This window comes from Mesoplodon densirostris, chromosome 10 (genome assembly GCF_025265405.1).
Source record: "Mesoplodon densirostris isolate mMesDen1 chromosome 10, mMesDen1 primary haplotype, whole genome shotgun sequence".
Classification (NCBI taxonomy): Eukaryota; Metazoa; Chordata; class Mammalia; order Artiodactyla; family Ziphiidae; genus Mesoplodon; species Mesoplodon densirostris.
The window spans coordinates 61,971,571-61,993,606 of NC_082670.1; the positions used below are offsets into that span (position 1 = coordinate 61,971,571).

Consider the following 22,036-nt stretch of genomic DNA (forward strand, 5'->3'; position numbering starts at 1 on the left):
TCCTTCAACCTTTTACATTTATAAACCACACTGTTCTGGTTTCCTCAAACTGCAGGAGGGGTTGTCTTAATAAATCTCTCAGCATCTTTCTTCTATGCCTAGAATGCACGCTCCTGCATTCCTTTCGAATTCCACTCATTGCTTTATATATGTATAGTAGGTATCAGTTGAGACTTACTTTGTACCAAGCACTGTGCTGGGCGCTGGGATGGTGAACAAAAAAGAGACATTGTCTTTGCTTTCCCAGAGCTTCCCATTGAGTGTGGGGGGATTGATATCAATCAAAGACTGATTGATTAAAGAAAAAAAAACCCAAAAGAATGTTTGTTTATAAACTCAGAGAAGGCCATTGAAGGAAAGGAACTCACTTCTTCAAGTGCTTATTGTAAAGGAATGTGACCTAGACTTGTGAGAGTAGTTTAGGGAATGTTCCTAAGGAAGTAGTGCTTAAGCCAAGATCTGAATGAGTGGGGTTAGCCAGGTGATAGAAGGTAGAGAGCTTTCCATGCAGAAGGAACAGCATGTGCAAAGGCCCTGTGGCAAGGAACACTGCTCATTAATGGAACTGAAGAAGGTCAAGTGGCTGGGGAGCAGAGAGGGAGGTGGAAGCTGGGTTGGGCCATATAGGCCATGGAATAGAGTTTGTCTTTATCCTAAAAGCTATGGTCACCCACTGAAGGGCCATAGGAATGGGGGGGCTGGGGAGGTATGACATGGTTTTATTTGTGTTTTGAAAAGATCTCTCTGGTGCAGTGGGAAAGCAGGTGGGATGTGGCCAGAATACAGGTTGGAAAACTACTGAGGAGGTTTTTCAAGATCATCTGGATGAGAAATGATGTTGACTGGAGGAGAGAGAGCTGGGTGGTAAAATTTGACAGGTCTTGGTACAGAACTGAATGTGAGATATGAAGGTGAGGCTTCTGGCTGGCATTCAGGGTGGATGGTAGACTATGAAAGAGAATTGGTTTCCAGAAGAAAGATCATGAGTTTAGGTTTTGTATTAGTTTGGTAGGGCTGCCAGAACAAAATACCACAGACTGGGTGGTTTAGATAACAGACATTTATGTTCTCATGGGTCTGGCGTCTGGAAGTCCAATTTCAAGGTGCTGGCAGCCTTGCTTTCCTCTGAGGTCTCTCTCCTTGGTGTCCAGATGGCTGCCTTCTTGCTGCCTCTCACATGGTTGTCTCTCTGTGTGAGTGCACCCCTGGTGTCTCCCAGTTATGTTATTTATGTCCTAACCTTTTTTTTTAAGTTGATATGTTGTATTTTCATTTTTATTCAGTTCAAGAAATATTCTTTTTTTTTTTGGCCGCGCTGTGTGGCATGTGGGATCTTAGTTCCCCAACCAGGGGTCGAACCTGTGCACCCAGCAGTGGAAGCATGGAGTCTTAACCACTGGATCACCAGGGAAGTCCTTCAACTTATGAATTTTGGGGGACACAATTCAGTCCATAACAGCTGTGGATTTGTTGATTTTGAGGTGTCTCAGAGAAGTCCTGGTAGAAGTTTCCCTCCGTGTCTATTTTAGATGTCACTTCCTTCTTGAAGCCTTCTCTGCTGGCCTTTCCCTTTCACTGCCCATCACCTTGTATTGCCATCTGTTTCTCCCCCAGCTGATGTGTCTCCTTTGAGCTAAGGTTGGAAGCCACCTTGCTTTCATATATATTTTTTAAAATTTATTTTATTTATTTATTTTTGGCTGCATTGGGTCTTCATTACTGCACACAGACTTTCTCTAGTTGCAGCAAGCCGGGGCTACTCTTTGTTTTGGTGCGTGGGCTTCTCATTGCGGTGGCTTCTCTTGTTGCAGAGCACAGGCTCTAGGCACGGGGGCTTCAGTAGTTGTGGCACATGGGCTCAGTAGTTGTGGCTTGCGGACTCTAGAGTGCAGGCTCAGTAGTTGTGGCGCACGGGCTTAGTTGCTCTGCAGCACGTGGGATCTTCCCAGACCAGGGCTCGAACCCGTGTCCCCTGCATTGGCAGGCAGATTCTTAACCACTGCGCCACCAGGGAAGCCCTTGCTTTCATATTTTATATTACTGCAGGCCACCCGTGTTAGAGTTTTGGTAGTTTGTGTCTTTCAAGGAACTGGTCCATTTCATCTAACCTATCAAGTTTGCGGCCATAGAGTTGTTCATAATATTCCTTTATTGTCCTTTGATGCCTATGGGATCAGTAGTGATGACCCTTCTATCATTTCTGATGTTGGGAATTTGTGTCTTCTCTCTTTTTTCTCTTGATGAGCCTGGCTAGAGATTTATCAATTTTATTGATCTTTCCAAAGGATCAGCTTTTGGTTTCGTTGATTTTCTCTTTTCATTTTCATTGACTCGTGTTCGAATTTTAATTATTTCTTTTCTTCTGCTTGGGTTATTGCTGTTGTTGCCATATTTGAGTTTTTGTTTTTTATGTCATTGAATTTCTCAGTCTCTTTTTCTGTTGCTTCTTGGTTTTGAGTCATTGTTTAAAAGGCCTCCTCACTCCAAGATTATGAAGTGGATTTGGAAGGGCTTCTAATCCAACCCCAAATTTCTCCAGTCCTTTCATGCCCACTGCTCCAAGTGAGTGCCTTGCAGGGTGAGCCCCTTATACTGAGAAGGCTTGTTTTTGCCGGTGCTTTCCGAGAATTGCCACCTCTGGGCCACACCGGGCAATTTCCATGCCTTCTCTCTCCATCTTGCCCAGCATCTTCCCTGTTCAATCTAGAGTTCCCACACAAGGCTGCGGGGGTGGGAGGGTGCTTCTCCTTCTGTGGGAGGGAGCCAGGGTCTGCCATCACTGGGCCCCCGCCTGAGGCTCTATCCCACATTCTCTCTTCTGCTTGTAGGACTCAGGGTGGAGTTCATGTTCACGAGGATGGGCTGACAGTGACTTCTCCAGTCCTGATGTGGGTCCAGGTAGGTACAGGAATTCCTGTCCCTCTCCTCTCCCAGCCCATCTTACCAGCAGACTTGGCGATTTGCTAGGAAGCCCAAAGGTGGCAGCTCATGAGAGCCTCTGGTGAGAGGTCCTCCTGGGGAAGTGGAATCTGCATGGTCCTAGGGCCAGACGCAGCCTCAGTACTCCTGAGCTGAGAGGACTCACAAAGGGCTTCCAGGTTCTGAAGCCAGAGCAGCTGGAAAGTCCTGCCAGTGGGCATCTTTAAAATGCCACAGAGCAAACGTTTCCCAAACGCTCTGATTTCAGGCCCTGTGGCCACCCTTGAACCCTGAGACCCAAACGTGGCCCTTGGGCTCTTCTCTTAGTGCTCAGTTGCCAGGCTCTTTAACTCCAGGAGCAGGGGCCTTCAGAATGGTGGCTTGTGACCTGCCCAGTCAGGCTCAGATCCATCCCAAGCCAGGCCTGCCCGCTCAGGACCCACGAGAAAGGAAGATGCCTGTTGCCAGATCCGGGTGACCCACGGGGCCACAGGGCCAGGGTGTGTGGACAGCACAGGCAGGTATGATAGGAGCCAAGGGCTGCCTCATGGGCCGCAGGGGACCTGAGACCCTGAAACTAGAGGCCAGCCAAAGGCAGCACTGAATGTGTCTGGCCAAAGCTTTTTCAGTCCTCCAGTACCTGTTTAACTGATTCCCTGTACTAACTTCTTTCTGTTATTGTAACAAGGATGATTTCTTTTTTATTGGCCTGACCCTGACTTGTACTGGAGGGTTGGGGGTAAAGGATGAACTTCCGCCACACAGGCTGTCGGGGAAATACTTCAGGGGGCTGAGCCGGACCACAGAGCAGTGGCAGTGGGGGTAACCGGCAAGAGTCGCTGTCTGGAGGTCCCACTGAGGATGTCAGGGGCTTCGGATGGGCCAAGGCCTTACCTTGGGGAGGTGGCAAGTGAGTAGAGAGCCGGGCTTGGGGTTGGACCAGGATAATTGCTACTCCTGAGGGGCCCCCAGAACTGGACCTGTTCTAGCTTTGCCAGTCCCCTCCCCAGCTCTTCCCCACTCCCTGCCTGAGGTTTGGCAAGCAGGGCCAAGTTGGCAGCCACAGCCAGGACTGTGAAAGAGCCCTCCCGGCATAGGATGGGGGTGGGAGGGTCAGACCAAAGCTGCAGTGGCTTCTGTACCCTGAAGAAAACACAGCCTGGGATCCGTATCTAATTCCCGGGGAAGTGTCAAGCTCTGCTGGGTGGCACCATCCATCCCACACATGGGGTCTTGCCAGAAAGGCAGTTCCAACCAGACGGTGGAGGGGGAAATAGGGGGTTGGGACAAATGGTCACCATCTTTACCTACTCCCTCCAACCTGTACTCCCGGACACAGGAGGCTGGGCCTGGAGCCCTGTTCTGATGGGAGCCTCTGCTTTGCTCTTTGCTTCTCCATTGCAGTGAAGTTATATCACTAATGTGGTGGGTTGAAAATGCAGATAAAAGAACCAAAATTTGAGCCACCTCGTTTTTGCTCTTCCTGCGTGCCTGGAAGTCACCAACTGGAGAAGCAAAATTTGAGGAGTGCTGGTTCCTGATTCCATTTATTTAAGATATTTTTAGCATAGCTCACTTTTTTGTTGGCTTGATGCCTACTCGTTTAGTTGATGTATTTATTCTAGTGCTTCCAAATCCCGAGTTCTCTGTTCCTTCTCTGCCTCCGCTGGAAGGACAGGCACGTACAGTCCGAATCAAGGCTTGTGTGTTAGCCTGGGGTTCCGTGGTTCAGGACAGTCACGGTGGATTCTGTGTTTCTTCTCAGGCTTTGGATATCATCTTGGAGAAGATGAAGGCTTCGGGCTTTGACTTCTCTCAAGTCCTCGCCTTGTCTGGGGCGGGCCAGGTTTGTTCGCTGCAGCCTGCATCTATGGCATAAGGGCGTCTGTCTTGGGAAGTGGTGCAGGTGCTGAGGCGACAGCTTCCCTCGAGGGAAGGTGCTTGTTCTTGAAAGCCACGGCGCACATTGTGTTGCAGTGAAAATCCGTATAGCTGTTTCACCTTGGTGGATATATCACTTGCCTCCTTGCAAAAGGATTTGAGACAGTTCTTACATTTAAGCGTTATAAAAATAGGACACAGGGTGAGGAGGCACTGGATAGAGGTCCTCTGAGGGGAAGAGGAAGCATTTGACATGAATGTACTATGACTGTTTGAGGGCACAAAATTGCTTTTCTGTTTCTTGGAAGTAAAAGCAAAGTCAGAAATCATGCTAATAATGATAGCAGTTTTAGTAGTAGAGATATTAGTAATAATGGTGACAAAGAACATGGAGCACTTAGTGTATGGCAGGTGCAGTACTGAGCATCTTACATGCACTAACTTAATCCTCATAACGATTGTACCAGGTGGTATCATGCAGTGGTTAGCGCAGGGGCTCTGGGTTTGATCCCTAGCTCTGCCATTTACCAGCAGCAACCTGGGGCACGTCGTCCAGCTTTCTGGTGCCTCCATACTGTCACGTGCCGTAGGGTCAATATGAATGTTAAAAGTACATAGGACAGGGCAAAAAAACCTTTAAGTTTTAGCTGCCTTTATTATCACTGCCATTTACATGGGGAAACAGAGGCACCAAGTGGTGATGTCACTGGCCCAAGGTCACATAGCTGCTAGGAGGAGTCAGGATTCAAGTCCAGTGTTATCCTCCGAATCACTTTGCTCCATGCTGGATTAGCGTGTCTTCACATCCTCATTAGAGAGCGCTTACTGATGCTTCTGAAGATGCCTCTTCTTCCCCTGACCTAACAGGAGTGTATTGATTGTGTCCTTGTTACACTAAACAGCGTTCCTGGTGATCTTGGCCACATGTCTCACCTAAACCCCAGGCCTGGACACCCTCTCCCTCCCAGACATCCCCTCCGCCCCCTTGGCTGGATGTCCCAGGAATACGCCAAACTTATCATGTCCCAGACTGAGCACACTGTCTTTCCCCCGATGTCCTCCTCCGGTGCCCTTTCTTGGGGAGTTCTCCTTCTCCACCAGGGCCACAACCCAGGTGTCATTCCTGACCCCTCCATCTTCCCACCCCTACATGCAGGGGGTCCCCTCGTGCTGCTGATTTGTACATGACTCTTTTTTTTTTTTTTTTTTTTTTTTTTTTGTGGTACACGGGCCTCTCACTGTTGTGGCCTCTCCCGTTGCGGAGCACAGGCTCCGGATGCACAGGCTCAGCGGCCATGGCTCACGGGCCCAGCCGCTCCGCGGCATGTGGGATCTTCCCGGACCGAGGCACGAACCCGTGTCCCCTGCATCGGCAGGCGGACTCTCAACCACTGCGCCACCAGGGAAGCCCTGTACATGACTCTTGAGTCTGCCACTTCTTCTCCAACTCCGCCTCTGTTGCCCCAGGCCTAGTACCCATCATTTTTCTCTGGGCCTCTGCTTCTCCTCCCTTCCTCCAACCTACCTTCTCCATGACTCCCACAAGCCCTTTCATACATTCAACCCTGGCCATGTCACTCCCCTGCCAATCCAGAGTTCTCACCACCCCAAGATAAACCCCAGCCTCTCGAGCATGGATGTCAAGGCCCAGGCTGTCACCTCCCCCTCCAGTCCCTACTGCCCCCCCACCCCAGCCTCAGGCCCCTTCCGTGCACCTGCCAGCCTCTCTCAGCTGTGGTTACTCTCTGCGTGGAGCACCTCCACCCTCAACTCTGGGATCCTTCCCTAATTATCACGTCCACTTCTACCCACCTGCACCCCCAGCTGGCTAGATGCCCCTCCTCTGTGTGCCCACAGCCCTGCCACTGCACTTAATAGGGTTTTGTCCGTTTTGTGTCCTTTTCCCTGACTCAACTCCAGTATCCTGCAGAGTAGCGACAATACTACCCTAGTCATCTGTCCCGTGCCTGGCACGATCTGGGTGATCCGTCAATGTTTGTTGAATGAATAGTGGGTAAGTGAATGAATGAATGAGTGAATGTCAGGTTATATTGTTATGAGCAATATATTTAAATACAGTTTTACAAAGCCACCAAAATCCAGACCGATAGTTCTTTCTTGGACCCTTCCTACAAGTTTTGGGGTGGACAGGGCAGAGTTCCTCCCCATATTATAGAAACGTAAACCAAGTCTCATAAGGGTGATGACCCATGTGACTTACAAGTGGTGGGGCAGGCTTGGAGTCCAGTTCTTTGGCGTGTGGTCTGGGGTCTTTCTGGGTCTCCAGGAGGCTGACACAGGTGTGTGGCCATGGCCACGTGAACATGGGCTTGGGTTTTCCCTCGGCAGCAACATGGAAGCGTGTACTGGAAGGCTGGGGCCAGCCAGGTGCTGACAAGCTTGTCACCGGACCTCCTGTTGCATGAGCAGCTGCAGGTAACTGGCCATGCTGTGGGAGTCTGAGAAACTTCCGTAGTGGGGAGAAGGGCCCCCAATCCTGTGGGCCCTGAAGCCTGGGGCTTTTGTGCATCGTCAAGGGTGTGGGAAGTTGGCTTGGGCAGCAGTCCTGTGAGCGTGGTCTTCCCTGCCTGCCTGCCACAGACATCCCTGCTGTCTGGACAGAGGCTTAGGTGCTAACAGCCCACATCACACTGGTCCCCTCCAGCCCAGCAGGACTCTGTTGTGAGTTCCCCCCTCAGGAATCTCCCCCTGGGACATGATGCCTCCTGGTGATGCTGGGAAGGTAGGCTCTGGCGTCTCCTTTTCTCCCAGGCTCCACAGGCTCCCCTCAAGCTGCCCTTTGCTGCAGCTCGGGCCCTTCACCGCCCATCTCTGGTGTTGCCTGTGGTGCTCAGGTGTCCTCGCCAGAACCTTCCACCTTGAGCTTTCTGGGGAGAGACCCCGCTAGGCTGGGCCGAGGTTTGGACATGAAGGGCTTGCCCATGCGTCTTCCAAGGTCACATCCAGGGAAGAGGCGTCCACAGCTGCTGTGATGGGCGTGACTGCCAGTGCCAGGGCGGCCCCCAGAGTCAGTGGGCGGAGCTCATGCCTGTGCCTCCGCCCCTTCTTTCCAGGCCTGTTTCTCCATCAGTGACTGCCCGGTGTGGATGGACTCGAGCACCACAGCCCAGTGCCGCCAGCTGGAGGCCACCGTGGGTGGGGCCCAGGCTCTCAGCTGCCTCACCGGGTCCCGCGCCTATGAGGTGGGCGACGCCCGCCACGGGCTGGGGACGGGCTGGGCCAGGAGGAAGGTCTGGTTGCTGGCTCTGGTGCCTTCTCCCTGGGTGTCTGGGAGGACACGGCTGGTGGCCTGTCCCTGTGGGGATCACGTGAGGCTGTGTGGGTGCCACCCCTGTGGAGCCAGGACTGGGCACTCTGGCCCCTGATTCTGAGCAAGGCCACGTGTGCCGCTCAGCGAGCACGGGCGACCTCCTGTTGCGCCTCAGCCCTCCCAGGTCAGAGGTGACGTGTGACCCAGGCTGTGCTGTGTATGCGGGTGATGATGGCACCTCAGTTTCAGCCTCTTTAACCTGGAGATAAAAATAGCACTTCCATTTTGGGTAGTTTGGGAGCTGAAAGGAGTCAGTGCTTGTAAGATGCTTAGTGCAGCTCCTGGGAAAGTAAAAAAAAAAAAAATGAGTGCCTCTTTCCTGTTGGCTTCATCCATGGTCCTACCCCATCCCACAGGGTGGCTGCTGTTGGCCCAGCTGGAGTAATTCGATACTCCCTGGAGCAGAGGTTTGGGGGATAGGACCAGCCCCACTTGGGTTGCCTTAAGGAAGAAGAATGTGGGTGGGGATAATACCTGAGTCCCCTGCCTGGGTGCCCTTGGTCAGAGCAGACACCCTCCTGTGTGAGGAACGAGGTTTATTACTAAGGATGCTCAGCAGACATCAAACATTTTCAGGTTTGAGGCCTTAAGCTCTCATTATGCTGACTCATCTTCAGAGCATGCTGCACGAACTTTACTTTATGAAGTGGATCATTCTCTGTAGGATTTGGGTTTTTAAGAATTTGCACTCTTTTTCCAGCGATTTACAGGAAACCAGATTGCAAAGCTTTACCAGCAGAACCCCGAGGCCTACTCACACACAGAGGTTGGTTGAATGTTCCTCTTTTTTTTTTTTTAAGATTTTCTTTTTTGATGTGGATCATTTTTAAAGTCTTTTTTGAATTTGTTACAATATTGCTTCTGTTTTTGGTTTTTTGGACACGAGGCATGTGGGATCTTAGCTCCCCAACCAGGGATCGAACCCACACCCCCTGTATTGGAAGGCGAAGTCTTAACCACTGGACCGCCAGGGAAGTCCCTAAACATTCCTCTTTGATTGAAAGTCACAGTTGAATTCCTTTTATAACTTAGCATAAATAAATCTCATGTGCATGGGCTAAAAACATTGATTAGCAGACATTAAAAATGATATATATCCAATTTACTTTTATTCTCATTGTCAGGCTTTTTCCAAAGAGGAGGGAAAGAGCGGAATTGTGAGAAAGAGAATTCCGGGGCTCTCCTGACCAGAAGGGTGGAGGTCAGGGTGGGAGCAGGGGGACTGGTGGCTTCCCGGGACCACCTGAGTAGGAGATCTGGGTGCCCTTAGGCTCTGTCTACTCAATTTCTATGGTTAATGCAGGATGGTTAGCTGCATTTGATTGGTGTGGAGTCATTGTTTTCTTAGGAAATTTGTAAGGCTGGACCAATGTCTCCAGCTGTGGCCCTTCAACCAGAGCCAGGAACCCAGGTTCATTCCTTGATCCACAGTTGCTGAAAGCCAGCACTTAATGCTGCCTGAGAAGCAGCTCAACATCCTGGCTAGTGATTATCCTCTCTGAGTAATTAGAAAATGATCAGCTTGTGTTAAACCAAATTGCCTTTTAAATCTTGGACATTAACATGCAGTTTTTAATTTAATGATTCAAGGTTCCAGATTAACTGCAGCTTTAGCCGTTAATGAAGGTTTTGGGTGGAGGGGGTGTTAAAAATTCTCTGAATTCTATGTGTGGAACAAGGTGGCCCAAGTGGGGACAGGAGGTGATGGCATTCTCTCCCCTGGTCCAAGGGCCCGTGATTCCCATGTGGAAGCAGAGACCCTCAGGGTGACATTTAGAATTCATTATCAATTCCTCCCATTCATGTTTGGCGCCTCTGGCTTCTGAGGGGCCGGCTTTCCCTTCTCATTCTGAACCCCTGAGACTGTGTTTGTTGTTTCTGAATCCTGTGGCCACACATCCCACTTGCTCTGTGACTAGATATAAAGATCACAGACATGGAGGAGGGAAATCAGGGCACCACACTCCCTGGCATATGGATTCTGGGTGAAAATCTGCTTCCCTAAGCATGGCTTTTTTATAAGGTTTTGTAGTTGGTTTGTTTGTTGTTGGTTTTTATTTTTGGCAGTGCCTTGCAGCTTGCAGGATCTTAGTTCCCTGACCAGGGATCGAACCCAGACCCCAGGCAGTGAAAACCCGGAATCCTTCCCACCAGGGAACTCCCTTTTTTTTTTTTTTTTTCCATTTTGAACTTGACAGTTTTATGGTTTGTCAGAAACTGCAGAGCAAGGGGCTTTCCTAAGGAGTCACTTCTTGGTGTTCCAGCCACTCAAAATGCCCTGAAGGACTGAGGGATACTCAGTCCCTCACATTGCTGGGGCATCTTGCTCAAAATTTCTACTTCCCTCCCCAGTTTAAAACTCTTGTCCTGTTGTGTGTGTCTTAGAAGTAGTCAGTTGTTTATGGACGTGAGTCATAAATCTTACTGTGTTTCTCTCTTCTGCAGAGAATTTCCTTGGTCAGTAGTTTTGCTGCTTCTCTGTTCCTTGGGTCTTACTCTCCTATTGACTACAGTGACGGTAAGTCTTCGGAGTCCATGGTGTGGGTCTGTTTAGCGGGCGTGCGGGCAGCGTGAGCCCCATGCACCCGGGTGGGTGCCAGTCTTCCAGCCCTACCGTCTGTTGCCAAGAAGGGAGTGTATTATCTTTTGCGGTGTAACAAATGGGCCCAGCGCTTAGCAGCTGAGAGTCATAAATGTTTATTATCTCACAGAGTTTCTGAAGGTCAGTAATCAGGGAGTGGCTTCTCTGGATGGTTCTGGCGTAGGGTCTCTTAGGAGGTGGCAGTCAAGCTGGCCACCAGCACTGCGGTCACTTAAAGGCTTGACTGGGGCTGGAGGATCCACTTCCAGGCCACTCACGTGACCGTGGGCCAGAGGCCTCAGTTCCTTGCCACGTGAGCCCCTCCCCCATATAGGAGCTGGATTCACCCCAAGCGAGAGGTGAGAGGAGACAGCGGCCAAGCAGAAGCTGCAGAGTCTTTCACATGATCTTGGGGGTGATGTACATCCCTGTCCCTGGTCACACAGACCTACGGGAACAGGGAGAGGGGACCTCAAACGGTGTGAACACTAGGGGATGAGTAGGGATCATCTTGGAGCCTGGCTCCCACAAGGAGTTACTTATTGAAGTTTTTGTCCACATTTGGGGAACTCATGAGAGTGGTGAGCTTCTGGAATCAAAACCCTAACAAAAATAAATGCAGGTACTATGTATAAAACAGATAACTAATGAGAACCTTCTGTATAGCACCGGGAACTCTACCCAGTGCTCTGTGGTGACCTAAATGAGAAGGAAATCCAAAAAAGAGGGGATATGTGTATATGTATAGCTGATTCACTGTGCTGAATGGTAGAAACTAACACAACATTGTAAAGCAACTATACTCTGATAAACAAACAAACAAACAAACAAATAAATAAATGCAAACGATGCCAGTGAAGAAGGAGAGCTGGGAGGAGGTTGCTGAAGGAGCTCTTGGGTGAGACTAGCATGGAGAGAAGAGAATGCAGAGGAAGAGCCCAGGCCTGGGAGAGTGGCCTCGGAAGAGCCTCGAGTCGCCCCGAGTCTCTGGGAGCTCAGCTGAAGTGTGTGAGTGCTGTCGTGTACCAGACGCTAGTCTAGTTTTCAGGGCAAGTAGGGTGACTAAGGAGTGGTCCCGAAGCTTCACTCACAATCTGCAGAAGAAAAGCTTCGTCCCACACAGGAACCCAGCTCCTTGGAGCTCAGACCAGCAGAGCCCTACCCATGGAATAGCCTGTATCCACCTGTGTCCTCCATACTCACCCCAGCCAGCTGCTAAGTGCTGCTGGGGAAGGTTACGTTGTTGCTGTAGACATTCCTGAGCTTCATCCTCAGCTGGGTCTCCACCCACTCCCCTCACTGTCCAGAAGTCACCTCTTAATTTACCAGCAGTCTGACCACCTCATATGGGCACGGGGCTCTAGCAGCACCCAACCCACCTGCCTGCCTCCACCTGGGCCCATAGAGGAGGAGGGCTGTCCACCTGAGCTCTGGGTTCTCCCCTCTCCCCATCCTCAGGAGAACCTTGGGAGAAGTAGATCGTTTTAGGGAAGACAGCTGATCTTAGTGATGAGCATGAGGAAGTTTAGAGGCGTCTGAGAGCTTTCCTCGAAACGTTAGATGTGACTGGGAAATCCCTGAGAGCTGACCTGCCTCTAGCCTTGAACCCCAGGGGACACGCAGAGCCATCCTAGGTGATATTAGTGGGAGCTCCCCTCTCCCAGCCAGGTCTTAGAGCAATGGATTTCCAGGCCAACTGTGGGATTTAAGCCCGTGAGGAATGTTTGGGGGGGCGGAGGCATGTGTTCCTAAGGGCCCTGCTGACCTCTGGCTCTCTGTTTCCAGAGTTACCCAGGCACGTTGTATACGTTCCATCGGGAAAGAGCTCCAGGTACACGTTTGCTGCAAGAGTGATCCACTCTCGGCCAGATTTGTGCATTTTTACAAAAGGTTCTTTTTTAAGGTTTCTCTTTCTTGTATCCTTCCTTCCTTAGGTTCTGGAATGAATTTGTTGTGGATCCAGGACAAAGTCTGGTCGCAGGCTTGCCTTGGTGCCTGTGCACCTCATTTAGAGGAGAAGCTCGGCCTGCCGGTGCCGTCATGCTCGGTTGTGGTAGGTTCCCTGCCCAGTGATGCGACTCACTGGAGAGCTGGCAGCTACTGGGGAAGCTGTGCAGTATACACACACACACACACGCACACCCATCCATTTACACACGGGAACACACACATGTGGCTTTGTCTAGTACAAGATAAGTATTTGACGTGATTCAGAGCGAAATGGCTGTTATCAGTGTCTTGTACTCAGGTGCAATAACTACATCAAAGTAAATATCTTCTACGCAGCAAAAGAAACGGTCAACAAAGTGCAAAGGCAACCTATCAAATGAGAGAAAATATTTGCAAACTATATATCTGATAAAGGGTTAATATCCAATACATATATAAAGAACTCATACAACTTAACAGCAAAAAACCAAACAATTCAATTAAAAAGCTTTAACCAAGGACTTCCTTGGTGGTGCAGTGGTTAAGAATCCAACTGCCAATGCAGGGAACATGGGTTTGAGCCCTGGTCCCAGAGATCCCACATGCCGCAGAGCAACTAAGCCCGTGCACCACAACTGCTGAGCCTGTGCTCTAGAGCCCGCGAGCCACAACTACTGAGCCTGCGAGCCACAACTACTGAAGCCCGCACTCCTAGAGCCTGTGCTCTGCAGCAAGAGGAGCCACCACAACGAGAAACCTGCGCACTGCAACAAAGAGTAGCCCCCACTCGCCGCAATTAGAGAAAGCCTGTGTGCAGCAACAAAGACCCAATGCGGCCAAAAATAAATAAATAAATTTATTAAAAACAAAAAACCGTTAACCATCAGTGTGGCACCCACATTCGGAATAGACACTGGCTGTCCACGCCCTGATTTCCCCTAGTTGGCCGGCTAAGTTCTTGGTTGGGCCCTGCACTCGGCCCTTTGGCGGGGAGCGTGTGCCCCACAGCCAGAACAAGCAGAGCCCCTGGGTGGTGCAGAGCGTTGGCTGTGAAGGAAGGACAAGGACCCCTGAGTCCCGGGGAGAGTCACAGAGCTGGGAGGGGTGGGCCACCAGGAGAAGCAGGCTATCACGAGTGCCTCCCTCCTCACGTGTGGAGTCCCAACCACAGAAGCACTTTCTGAGATGAACAGCGACCTGCTGAAAACAGCCTTTGCCACCATGAGCAGAATCTCAAAGCCAAATCGTCATCATCCAGAGGGTGCCGTGAGGCCAGCACACAGAGCTTAAATTAAGGGTGTCCTGCCCTGTAGAAGCAGACAGTTCAGGACCCAGGCAGGCTGATGCACAGCAGAAAGAAAAAGGAAGGGCTAACAGAAAACAGCCAAGTCTCTGGGACTGGTATTCCACACACGGCTTTTAATTTCAAGTGAGATGGAGAGTGGTGTTTTGTCCACGGCAACTGGCTTTGTTTGCCTTATGCCAGGAACACATGCCTCCAAGAGGTAGCCCGTGCAGACACCAGCAGCTTGAGGAATGGAAAAGAACTGGTTGTGAAAAGTGTATTTTCATTTGTAACATAGGTACCCATGTGATGGGGGGAAACAAGCAAAATCCATGTTTTCTGTCATCCCTTTTTCTTTTTTTTTTTTTAAACATCTTTATTGGAGTATAATTGCTTTACAATGGTGTATTAGTTTCTGCTTTATAACAAAGTGAATCAGCTATACATATGTTCCCATATCTCTTCCCTCTTGCGTCTCCCTCCCTCCCACCCTCCCTATCCCACCCCTCTAGGTGGTCACAAAGCACCTAGCTGATCTCCCTGTGCTATGCGGCTGCTTCCCACTAGCTATCTGCTTTACATTTGGTAGTGTATATATGTCCATGCCTCTCTCTCGCTTTGTCACAGCTTACCCTTCCCCCTCCCCATATCCTCAAGTCCATTCTCTAGTAGGTCTGTGTCTTTATTCCCATCTTACCCCTAGGTTCTTCATGACATTTTTTTTTCTTAGATTCCACATATATGTGTTAGCATACGGTATTTGTCTTTCTCTTTCTGACTTACTTCACTCTGTATGACAGACTCTAGGTCTATCCACCTCATTACAAATAGCTCAATTTCGTTTCTTTTTATGGCTGAGTAACATTCCATTGTATATATGTGCCACATCTTCTTTATCCATTCACTTGATGATGGGCACTTAGGTTGTTTCCATCTCCGGGCTATCGTAAATGTCATCCCTTTTTCTGAAGGTGGTGCCCAAATGTCTTTCTCTCCTTTTCTGCAGGAAAATATTTGGAGATATAGTGTAGCAGACGCTTCCCACCTTGCATCCTCCCAGACCACTTTTTTGCCAGCTGTTGTGGCTTCACGCAGGTGTCGCCTAGCAGAACCCTGCCTGAGCTGCATCTCATTTGCCTCACTTCTGCCCGGAGCCTTCTGGGACTCCACAGTTGTGCTCTGCCAGCCTGGAGGTTCAGGGAGTTAGCACCCCACGTGTGCCCTTCACTGGTGGGGAGCTACGGAGAGCTGCTCCCTGTTCCACCCCCAGGTGGACAGCCCCCCCCCATGCATTTCATGCAGCTCCTCAGACGCAGCTCACAGCCATGCAGCTCCACAGAGGACCCTGGGGTGGGCTTTCCCCCCTTCCCTGTTTCATTCTTCCCTGTCCCCTTCTCATTTCCTGGGGTTACTTCCCCAAATAAGCCACCTGCACAAGCCCTGACTCAGGCTCTGTTTTCTGAGGCAACGGAGGCCAAGACAATTATCTCCCAGGAGATGGCTTTATTCTGATGTAAATCCAAAAGTTGGCTGGATGGAGTAAAATGTTCTTCCCAGACACCAGGAAATCCCATCATTTATTTTACACTTTTGGAACCAAGACAGGGAAAGGGGGGGATATGCTTTCTTTTCATAACTATGCCCTCTAAAGAGTGTAGGTCTGTCCAGAAGTTATCCCTGCCCTCTGATCCCACAGGCGGTCTTGGAGGGGCCCTGAGAGCTGTGGTTCCTGGTGGAAGCACCTCCTCCACACTGCCTTTCCTTGCTTTATTTTCTTTAGAACGTTGACCTCTGCACAAACGTGTCCAATGACTCTTAATCTGACTGATAGAGCGTGTGTGCAAGGCATTATCTACTTCTATGAGTTTGCTTAATGATTTCCTCCTGTTATTTATTTTTAATGCTACATCTATAATTTGGAGCTTACAGAGCAAGTCTACAATGGGAACTGGTCTGTTCTAGTTGCCTTGAATCTCAAAATTAAGTGGACTTCGAGGCAGTGGGATGACCTCATGTGCGTGGTTGCAGCCCTGTGCTGGGCTCCTCTGGTGGTTTGTGAACAGGAGAGATGTCCCAGGTGTGATGCGACTGTAGGCCCCACCCAGGCCTGTAGCCTTCCTGTGGCCCGAGGTGTGGACAGTTGTGTCGAGCAGGTGGGGTTTGCCTCAGCAGAGCGTGCTTGCCTTCTCTCCTCAGGGGACCATTTCTTCCTACTTCGTCCAGCGCTATGGGTTTCCTCCAGGATGCAAAGTGGTGGCCTTCACTGGGGACAACCCAGGTGAGTACCTCATGGGATTTCACCCTCCCAGTAGTCCGCCTTGGTCCTTGTGGGACATTGGAGAATGCCAGCCGGCTTCTTGGGGCGTCTTGGGGAAGCCTGTCCGTGGCGGGCCCTCCATCCCTTGGTGCCTTCCCGCCTGCTGGTCTGAACTCTCACGCCTTGTACCTGCCCCACCTTGGCTCTGACTCCGCCCGCAAGAGCCACTGATTGCTGCACCTCCAGGTGAAACCTGGTCAGCGATTGAGGAAGACAGCGCCCACCCCCCCTCACCTGCCTTTTCTTTTCTTTTTTTAGCAACAGCCACTAGTTTTTATTAAATTTCTAATTTAAAAGAAATATTTATAACATTATCAGGTTGGGAAAAGGCGAACAGGAAACATGAAGAAAAGTGATGAAAAGACAAATTCAAGGACAGAATAGATACAGCCTGTTTACACGCCCGCCTGGGCCTGGTGGCTGCTGCCAGAGTGCCAGACCTTCAGCCTCAGAATTAGCAGCAGTTCAAAATCTCCTCCAGTTTCAACACGTCCAACGGTGGGATTTTGCTCACCTGCCTCTACTGTTCCAAGCTAAACATCTCAGTTCCCCCAACCCTTCCTCTGGGACCCAGCTTTGAGTCTCTGCCCCATCATTTGACCTATAGGTACGACTTCGTCCAAGCCCCTTGTCTCCTCTTCCTCCTTTTCTTCTCCTCTGGGGGTTCCTGAGCCACCCCCACCCCCGGAGGGGCTGACAGGTCTCTAAAGAAAGGCCAAGTGGCCACAATGAGTACGACCAGACTGCTGCCCCTAACCCCACCTCTGCAGCCCTTTTCCTAATGGGCCACCAAATCAGGGTTGCTGGATAGAGTAAATACAAACACAGGACCCCCAGTTAAACTTGACTTCAGAGGAAGGACAAATGATTAGGTAGGATGAGTATGTCCCAGGCAATGTTTGAATTTCAGATAACAAATGATTTTTCAGTGTAAGTGTGTCCCAGATATTGTTTCTCTGAACCTGAAATGTGACTGAGCATCCTATATTTTATCTGGCAACTCTACCCCAAGTTGCCATCCTAAGCAGCCATTCCTTCTCTAAGGAAGTGAGTCACGGGTACATATGAAAGGGTTTGGTGGAGGCCGGGGTCTGACTTCAGCCCTTCTCCTGGTTTCCACACCCATGAGCCTCCCTGTACTTACCTCCTACTGGTTGTACAGATGAGGATGTGGACAGCAAAAGTAAAATAAGAGAGAGGCACACGTGTCTAGGAGTGGAGCTGTGTGCCTAGAAATGGAGCTGAAGGTCTTGTTAAAATTCATTCATCATCATCATGATTTTATGTGCCGTATTTTCTGCAGTATCTATGTGTTTTTCGCAGCCATGGCTCATGGGCCTAGCCACTCCGCGGCATGTGGGATCTTCCCGGACCGGGGCACGAACCCCTGTTCCCTGTATCAGCAGGCGGACTCTCAACCACTGCGCCACCAGGGAAGCCCATCTATGTGTATTTTTGTGCCTGGGAAAAAACATTTAAGTCGCCATTACTACTATTTCTGCCACCACTATGAGTAACACTTGTGGTGCTCCTAGGTCTGCTTTAGGCCTGTCTGCTTTGGAGCTGAGGGCACAGCGAGGATGTCCCCGCCACCCCTGTGGTTGCATCAGTGTCCTGGCTGTGCCCCCTCCCTTCTGGGGTGGCCTCCACTCTGGCATCTGCAGGGAACCCCCAGGAGCCAGACGAGGGCCTCCCTGTCTCTGCACAGATTCTGTAGAACTTCACACGGAGCCCTGTTGTCAAGGCTCAAACCCAAACTCAGAGCAGGTTTGGGAGAAGGGACCCTCGTGTTCCTGGTCTGAGGTGAGGTGAGCTAGAGGCTGGTAGACAGTGGCCAGATTCCTGCAGGAGCAAGGCTTGAAGCCTGTCGCTCTGTCCCCTGGGCGCCTGATTTGAGAGGAAGCTCCGGACTCTGGTGGGCATGTTCTGGTGCCCCGGCTCCTGGAGGATGCCAGGCCCCAGTTCCTCTCTGCCCTAAAAGCTGAGTCACCCTCAGAAAGGAACAGATGGTGCACAAGCACCGATTCAGGACAATTCTATGCTTTGTGGGCCATGTTTGTTTGCCTTTCAAAATGAAAGTAACTTCATCAAGTCTCATTAGAAACAAATGCATTGTTTTTTTATATTGGAGCATTGTTGATATACAATGTGTTACTTTCAGGTGTCCAGCAAAGTGATTTAGTTATACATATATCTATTCTTTTCCAGATGGCTTTCTCATATAGGTTATTACAGAGTACTGAGTAGAGTTCTCTGTGCTAGACAGTAGGTCCTTGTTGATTGTTTTATATGTATTAGTGTGTATATGTTAATCCCAACCTCCCAGTATTTCCCTCCCTCCTGCCCCCACCTTTCCCCTTTGGTAACCCTAAGTTTGTTTCCTAAGTTTCTGAGTCTGGTTAGAAAAATGTATATTCTTACACCTACTCTATCAACTGGAAGAATGTCAGGGAGAATAATGGGCCTGCTTTTGAACCACGGAAGCATGAGCTTCTGGGCATGTTTCAGAGGGAACAACAAAGAAGCAGCTTCCTAAACCGTCCTTTTGGACTGTGGTTTCAGGCTGAATGTTGGAGATACCAGGCAGGTAGCCCTCAGCCGTTCCCTCTCTAAGTCTGACCTTCACTTTGCTGCTGCCTTAAGTAATGCATTAGTCTTATGCTTTTCTTTCTTATACACAAGGGATATCTCTTCATTGCAGAAAAAAATTTTAAGTACCGACAAACCAAAGGAAGGAGTTTAAAAAAATCCATAGTCTCCTAACCCAGAGATAACCACAGTTAAAATTTTGAGGGCTATCCTTCCAACCTTCTTTTCCTATGCCCATAAACAGTTTATTTTAACCAACCAAGGCAATATTTTTGTGCAACATCATTAGTAGTTGTTTAGGTTTCCACTGTTCTGGCATTTACTTTGCCAGTGTCCCTCAGATGGAGCTGGGAGATGGAGGTAAGCGTGGCTTCTACCGTTTAGGCCATGCAAACATTATCTTGTCCCTTGTCCCTATAGCAGCGGTCCCCAACCCTTTTGGCACCGGGGACCAGTTTCATGGAAGACAGTTTTTCCATGGACGGGGTGGGGTGGGGGATGGATCAGGCGGTAACGCGAGCCATGGGGAGCGGCAGATGAAGCTCCTCTCTCTCTCTCCCGCCACTCACCTCCTGCTTTGTGGACCGGTAGGGGGTTGGGGACCCCTGCGGCCTATAGGATAAGCTCTCGGAGGTAGGATTCCTGAATCCAGGGCTCTGGCACTGTGCTGATCGTACCTCAGCAGCAGTGTTTGAGTACACCTGTTCCTGCCCACATTTCTTCTTCATTCATTCATTCACTCAACGTTTAGGCCTGCTGCTACATGGCAGACCTTCTTTCAGTTCCAGGGTGTATCAGTGAGGAAGGCAGATAAACATTACTGTCATGGGCCTCACATAAAGGGGACGGTCAACATTACCTTGCCCCTTTCCATACCACTGAGGTGGGGGAAAGCCTCTCAGCCCTTGGGGCGTCCTGAGCCCTTGGCTCACCCTGTTCCTGCGTCTCCCTTAGCTTGTGGACTGGGGTGGGAGATGGGGGCTGCACTCCCATCTGGTGGGGTGGGGGGGTGACTGGTTTGCTTTGTGGCTCTCATGTGACCTCCTGCTAACCACAGGCTCCCCTCCCGTTCTCAGCGTCGCTGGCAGGCATGAGGCTGGAGGAAGGTGACATTGCGGTAAGGTGACCACTCACTCCCTCAGGCAGGCTCAGCTTTCTGCCCCAGGGGACGAGGGTGCTGGGTCTCAGCAGCATCTTTGCTGCCTATCAGAGGGGCTTCCAGGGTCAAAACGCAGCTGAGGGAGGGGATAGGGAGACCAAGGCCCCAGGACCTGCCCACAGGTCCTCTCTTAGAAGGTCAGTTGCCTTTGCTGAGGAGACAGGTCCCCTGCCTGCCTTGACAGTGGCCGGTCGTGGTGAGCACAGTGGCAGAAGGGTCAGACCTTGGGCTAGAGGACTGTGAGCTCCCTAGGCGATGAAGACATAACCCAGACCCTTCTGCTTCTAGTGGGCAACCCGTTGTCACCCAAACCACGAGTTAGAGGTAGTTGTAGTAAGTTCTAGAGAATCGGCCTGCAGGATCCATGGGAGCCTGAATCTGGGGAGCTGGCTTTGGACTTTGGTGTGGGAGGGTCAGCAGAGGTTTCTCTGAGGAGGTGACATTTAATCCGAGGTCTGCAGCCTGAGGAGTGAAGCGATGGGGGTCAGGGCGCGTGGAGCTGGCGAGACGGAGCCGCTTCACCTCTGCCTGTCTCTCTGCAGGTCAGCCTGGGCACCAGCGACACCCTATTTCTCTGGCTCCAGGAGCCCACGCCCACCCTGGAAGGCCACATCTTCTGCAACCCAGTTGACCCCCAGCACTACATGGCGCTCCTGTGGTAGGTTGGGTGGGGCGGAGGAGGTGCGGGCAGGTCTGGCACCATGTGGAGCCCCCAGGTCGTTCCACTGCGCAGGCTCTGGAGGCAGCCGAGACCCCAGGGACTCACTGGGTCTTGCTGAGAGCAGAGCTGGGTGGGGAAGCACCCAGGACCTGAAGTCTCTCCCAAACCCAGATACAGATCCCATCCCCAACACCTGTGTCCTTTGTGGCATGAGGCAGACCCCGTAGCATATCTGAGCCACACTTCGCTCATAAAATGCGGAGAATAAGAGGTTTACTTCATAGTGTTGTTACGCTATGTCTGGCACATGGTGGACCTTCAACCAATGGTAGCAAGGACATCCTGCTTCCTGACAGTTCTCATGGAAGGGGTCTGTTCTGCACCCTCCAAACAGGCATTTGGGGACCTGCTGGAAGCCACTAAGGGAGGGTTTTTAGCCTTGAAGCTCCAAGAACCACTGGAGAATACGTAGGTCTAGTAAATCTGGCCAGCCCTGCCCCTTGTCCAGGTGGTACAACGTGCTGAAACCACAGCTGTGTCTCTCCCTGGGGCTCCTTTGTGGCAACCTCCCCTGTAAACAGAGCCCACGACAAGTGCATTTCCTGCTGACTCCCAGGGACATACGCTGGGTCTGATACCTGAGGAGGAACCTCAGATCCCTGCTGTGCACTGGCTGGGGTTGTGGTCCAGCCTGACCTGCAGCCCCTCTACCTGGGACTCTTCACCAAAGCCCGTGGGTCCAGTCAGCCAGCACCAGGTCCCTCCCTCAGGGTTGTGTGCACTTCTGCAGCTTTAAAAACGGCTCCCTCATGAGAGAGAAGATCCGCGATGAGTTGGCTTCCAGTTCCTGGAGCGAGTTCTCTAAGGCGCTGCAGTCCACAGATATGGGGAACAGCGGAAACCTGGGTAGGCTGTTTGGGGATGCCTGGGTCTGTGAGGGGGCAGCAGCTGCTGCGGGGAGGGGCAGGGCCAGGGAGAAGCCAAGGGGAGCCCTGACTGTCTGCACTTCTGCTCCATGGACCTTAAAACTAGCGTGAGACCCCATGATCTGAGTGAGGTGGGGAGTGACAGATCAGGCCAGAGCTGCATCTTCTGTGCCCCTCGAAGCCCCTGGTGACAGCATCAGAGATGGCAGCCACAGTGCCTGCCCTGCCCTGGTGCATATGCCCACATGCAGCTTTCTGCCCCAGACACGAGGTCTTGTTAGGAGAAGTGCCCAGCATTGGGGCAGGCCTTTTGAGCAGGGAGGGGATGTGCCTCCCTTGGTCAAACCCATGCTGGTATTTTAGGGTTAGTTGGACAGCTAGCTGTCTCCTGGCCTGGGCGGCCACAGGAGAGCTGGAAGAGCTGTCTCCACAAAAAGCTAGCCTAGGCCTTTCCATTC

General features: G+C 50.9%; 1 protein-coding gene across 4 annotated transcripts in view; it reads left to right on the top strand.

The window, feature by feature from the left end:
* Positions 1-22,036, top strand: part of XYLB (xylulokinase) — a 43,764-nt gene that overhangs the window by 1,675 nt on the left and 20,053 nt on the right. For 3 of the 4 annotated variants that reach the window (XR_009533550.1, XR_009533549.1, XM_060109650.1), the window contains exons 3-13: positions 2,829-2,898; positions 4,685-4,765; positions 7,150-7,236; positions 7,875-8,003; positions 8,832-8,897; positions 10,577-10,649; positions 12,647-12,765; positions 16,123-16,204; positions 19,909-19,949; positions 20,534-20,649; positions 21,443-21,558. Coding sequence is in view for 2 of the 4 variants with exons in the window: in XM_060109650.1 (XP_059965633.1) it covers positions 2,829-2,898; positions 4,685-4,765; positions 7,150-7,236; positions 7,875-8,003; positions 8,832-8,897; positions 10,577-10,649; positions 12,647-12,765; positions 16,123-16,204; positions 19,909-19,949; positions 20,534-20,649; positions 21,443-21,558 (980 nt within the window). In the remaining 2 variants the exon portion in view is untranslated. The remainder of the gene's footprint in view (positions 1-2,828; positions 2,899-4,684; positions 4,766-7,149; positions 7,237-7,874; positions 8,004-8,831; positions 8,898-10,576; positions 10,650-12,646; positions 12,766-16,122; positions 16,205-19,908; positions 19,950-20,533; positions 20,650-21,442; positions 21,559-22,036) is intronic. The other variant, XM_060109651.1, reaches the window with a different exon arrangement.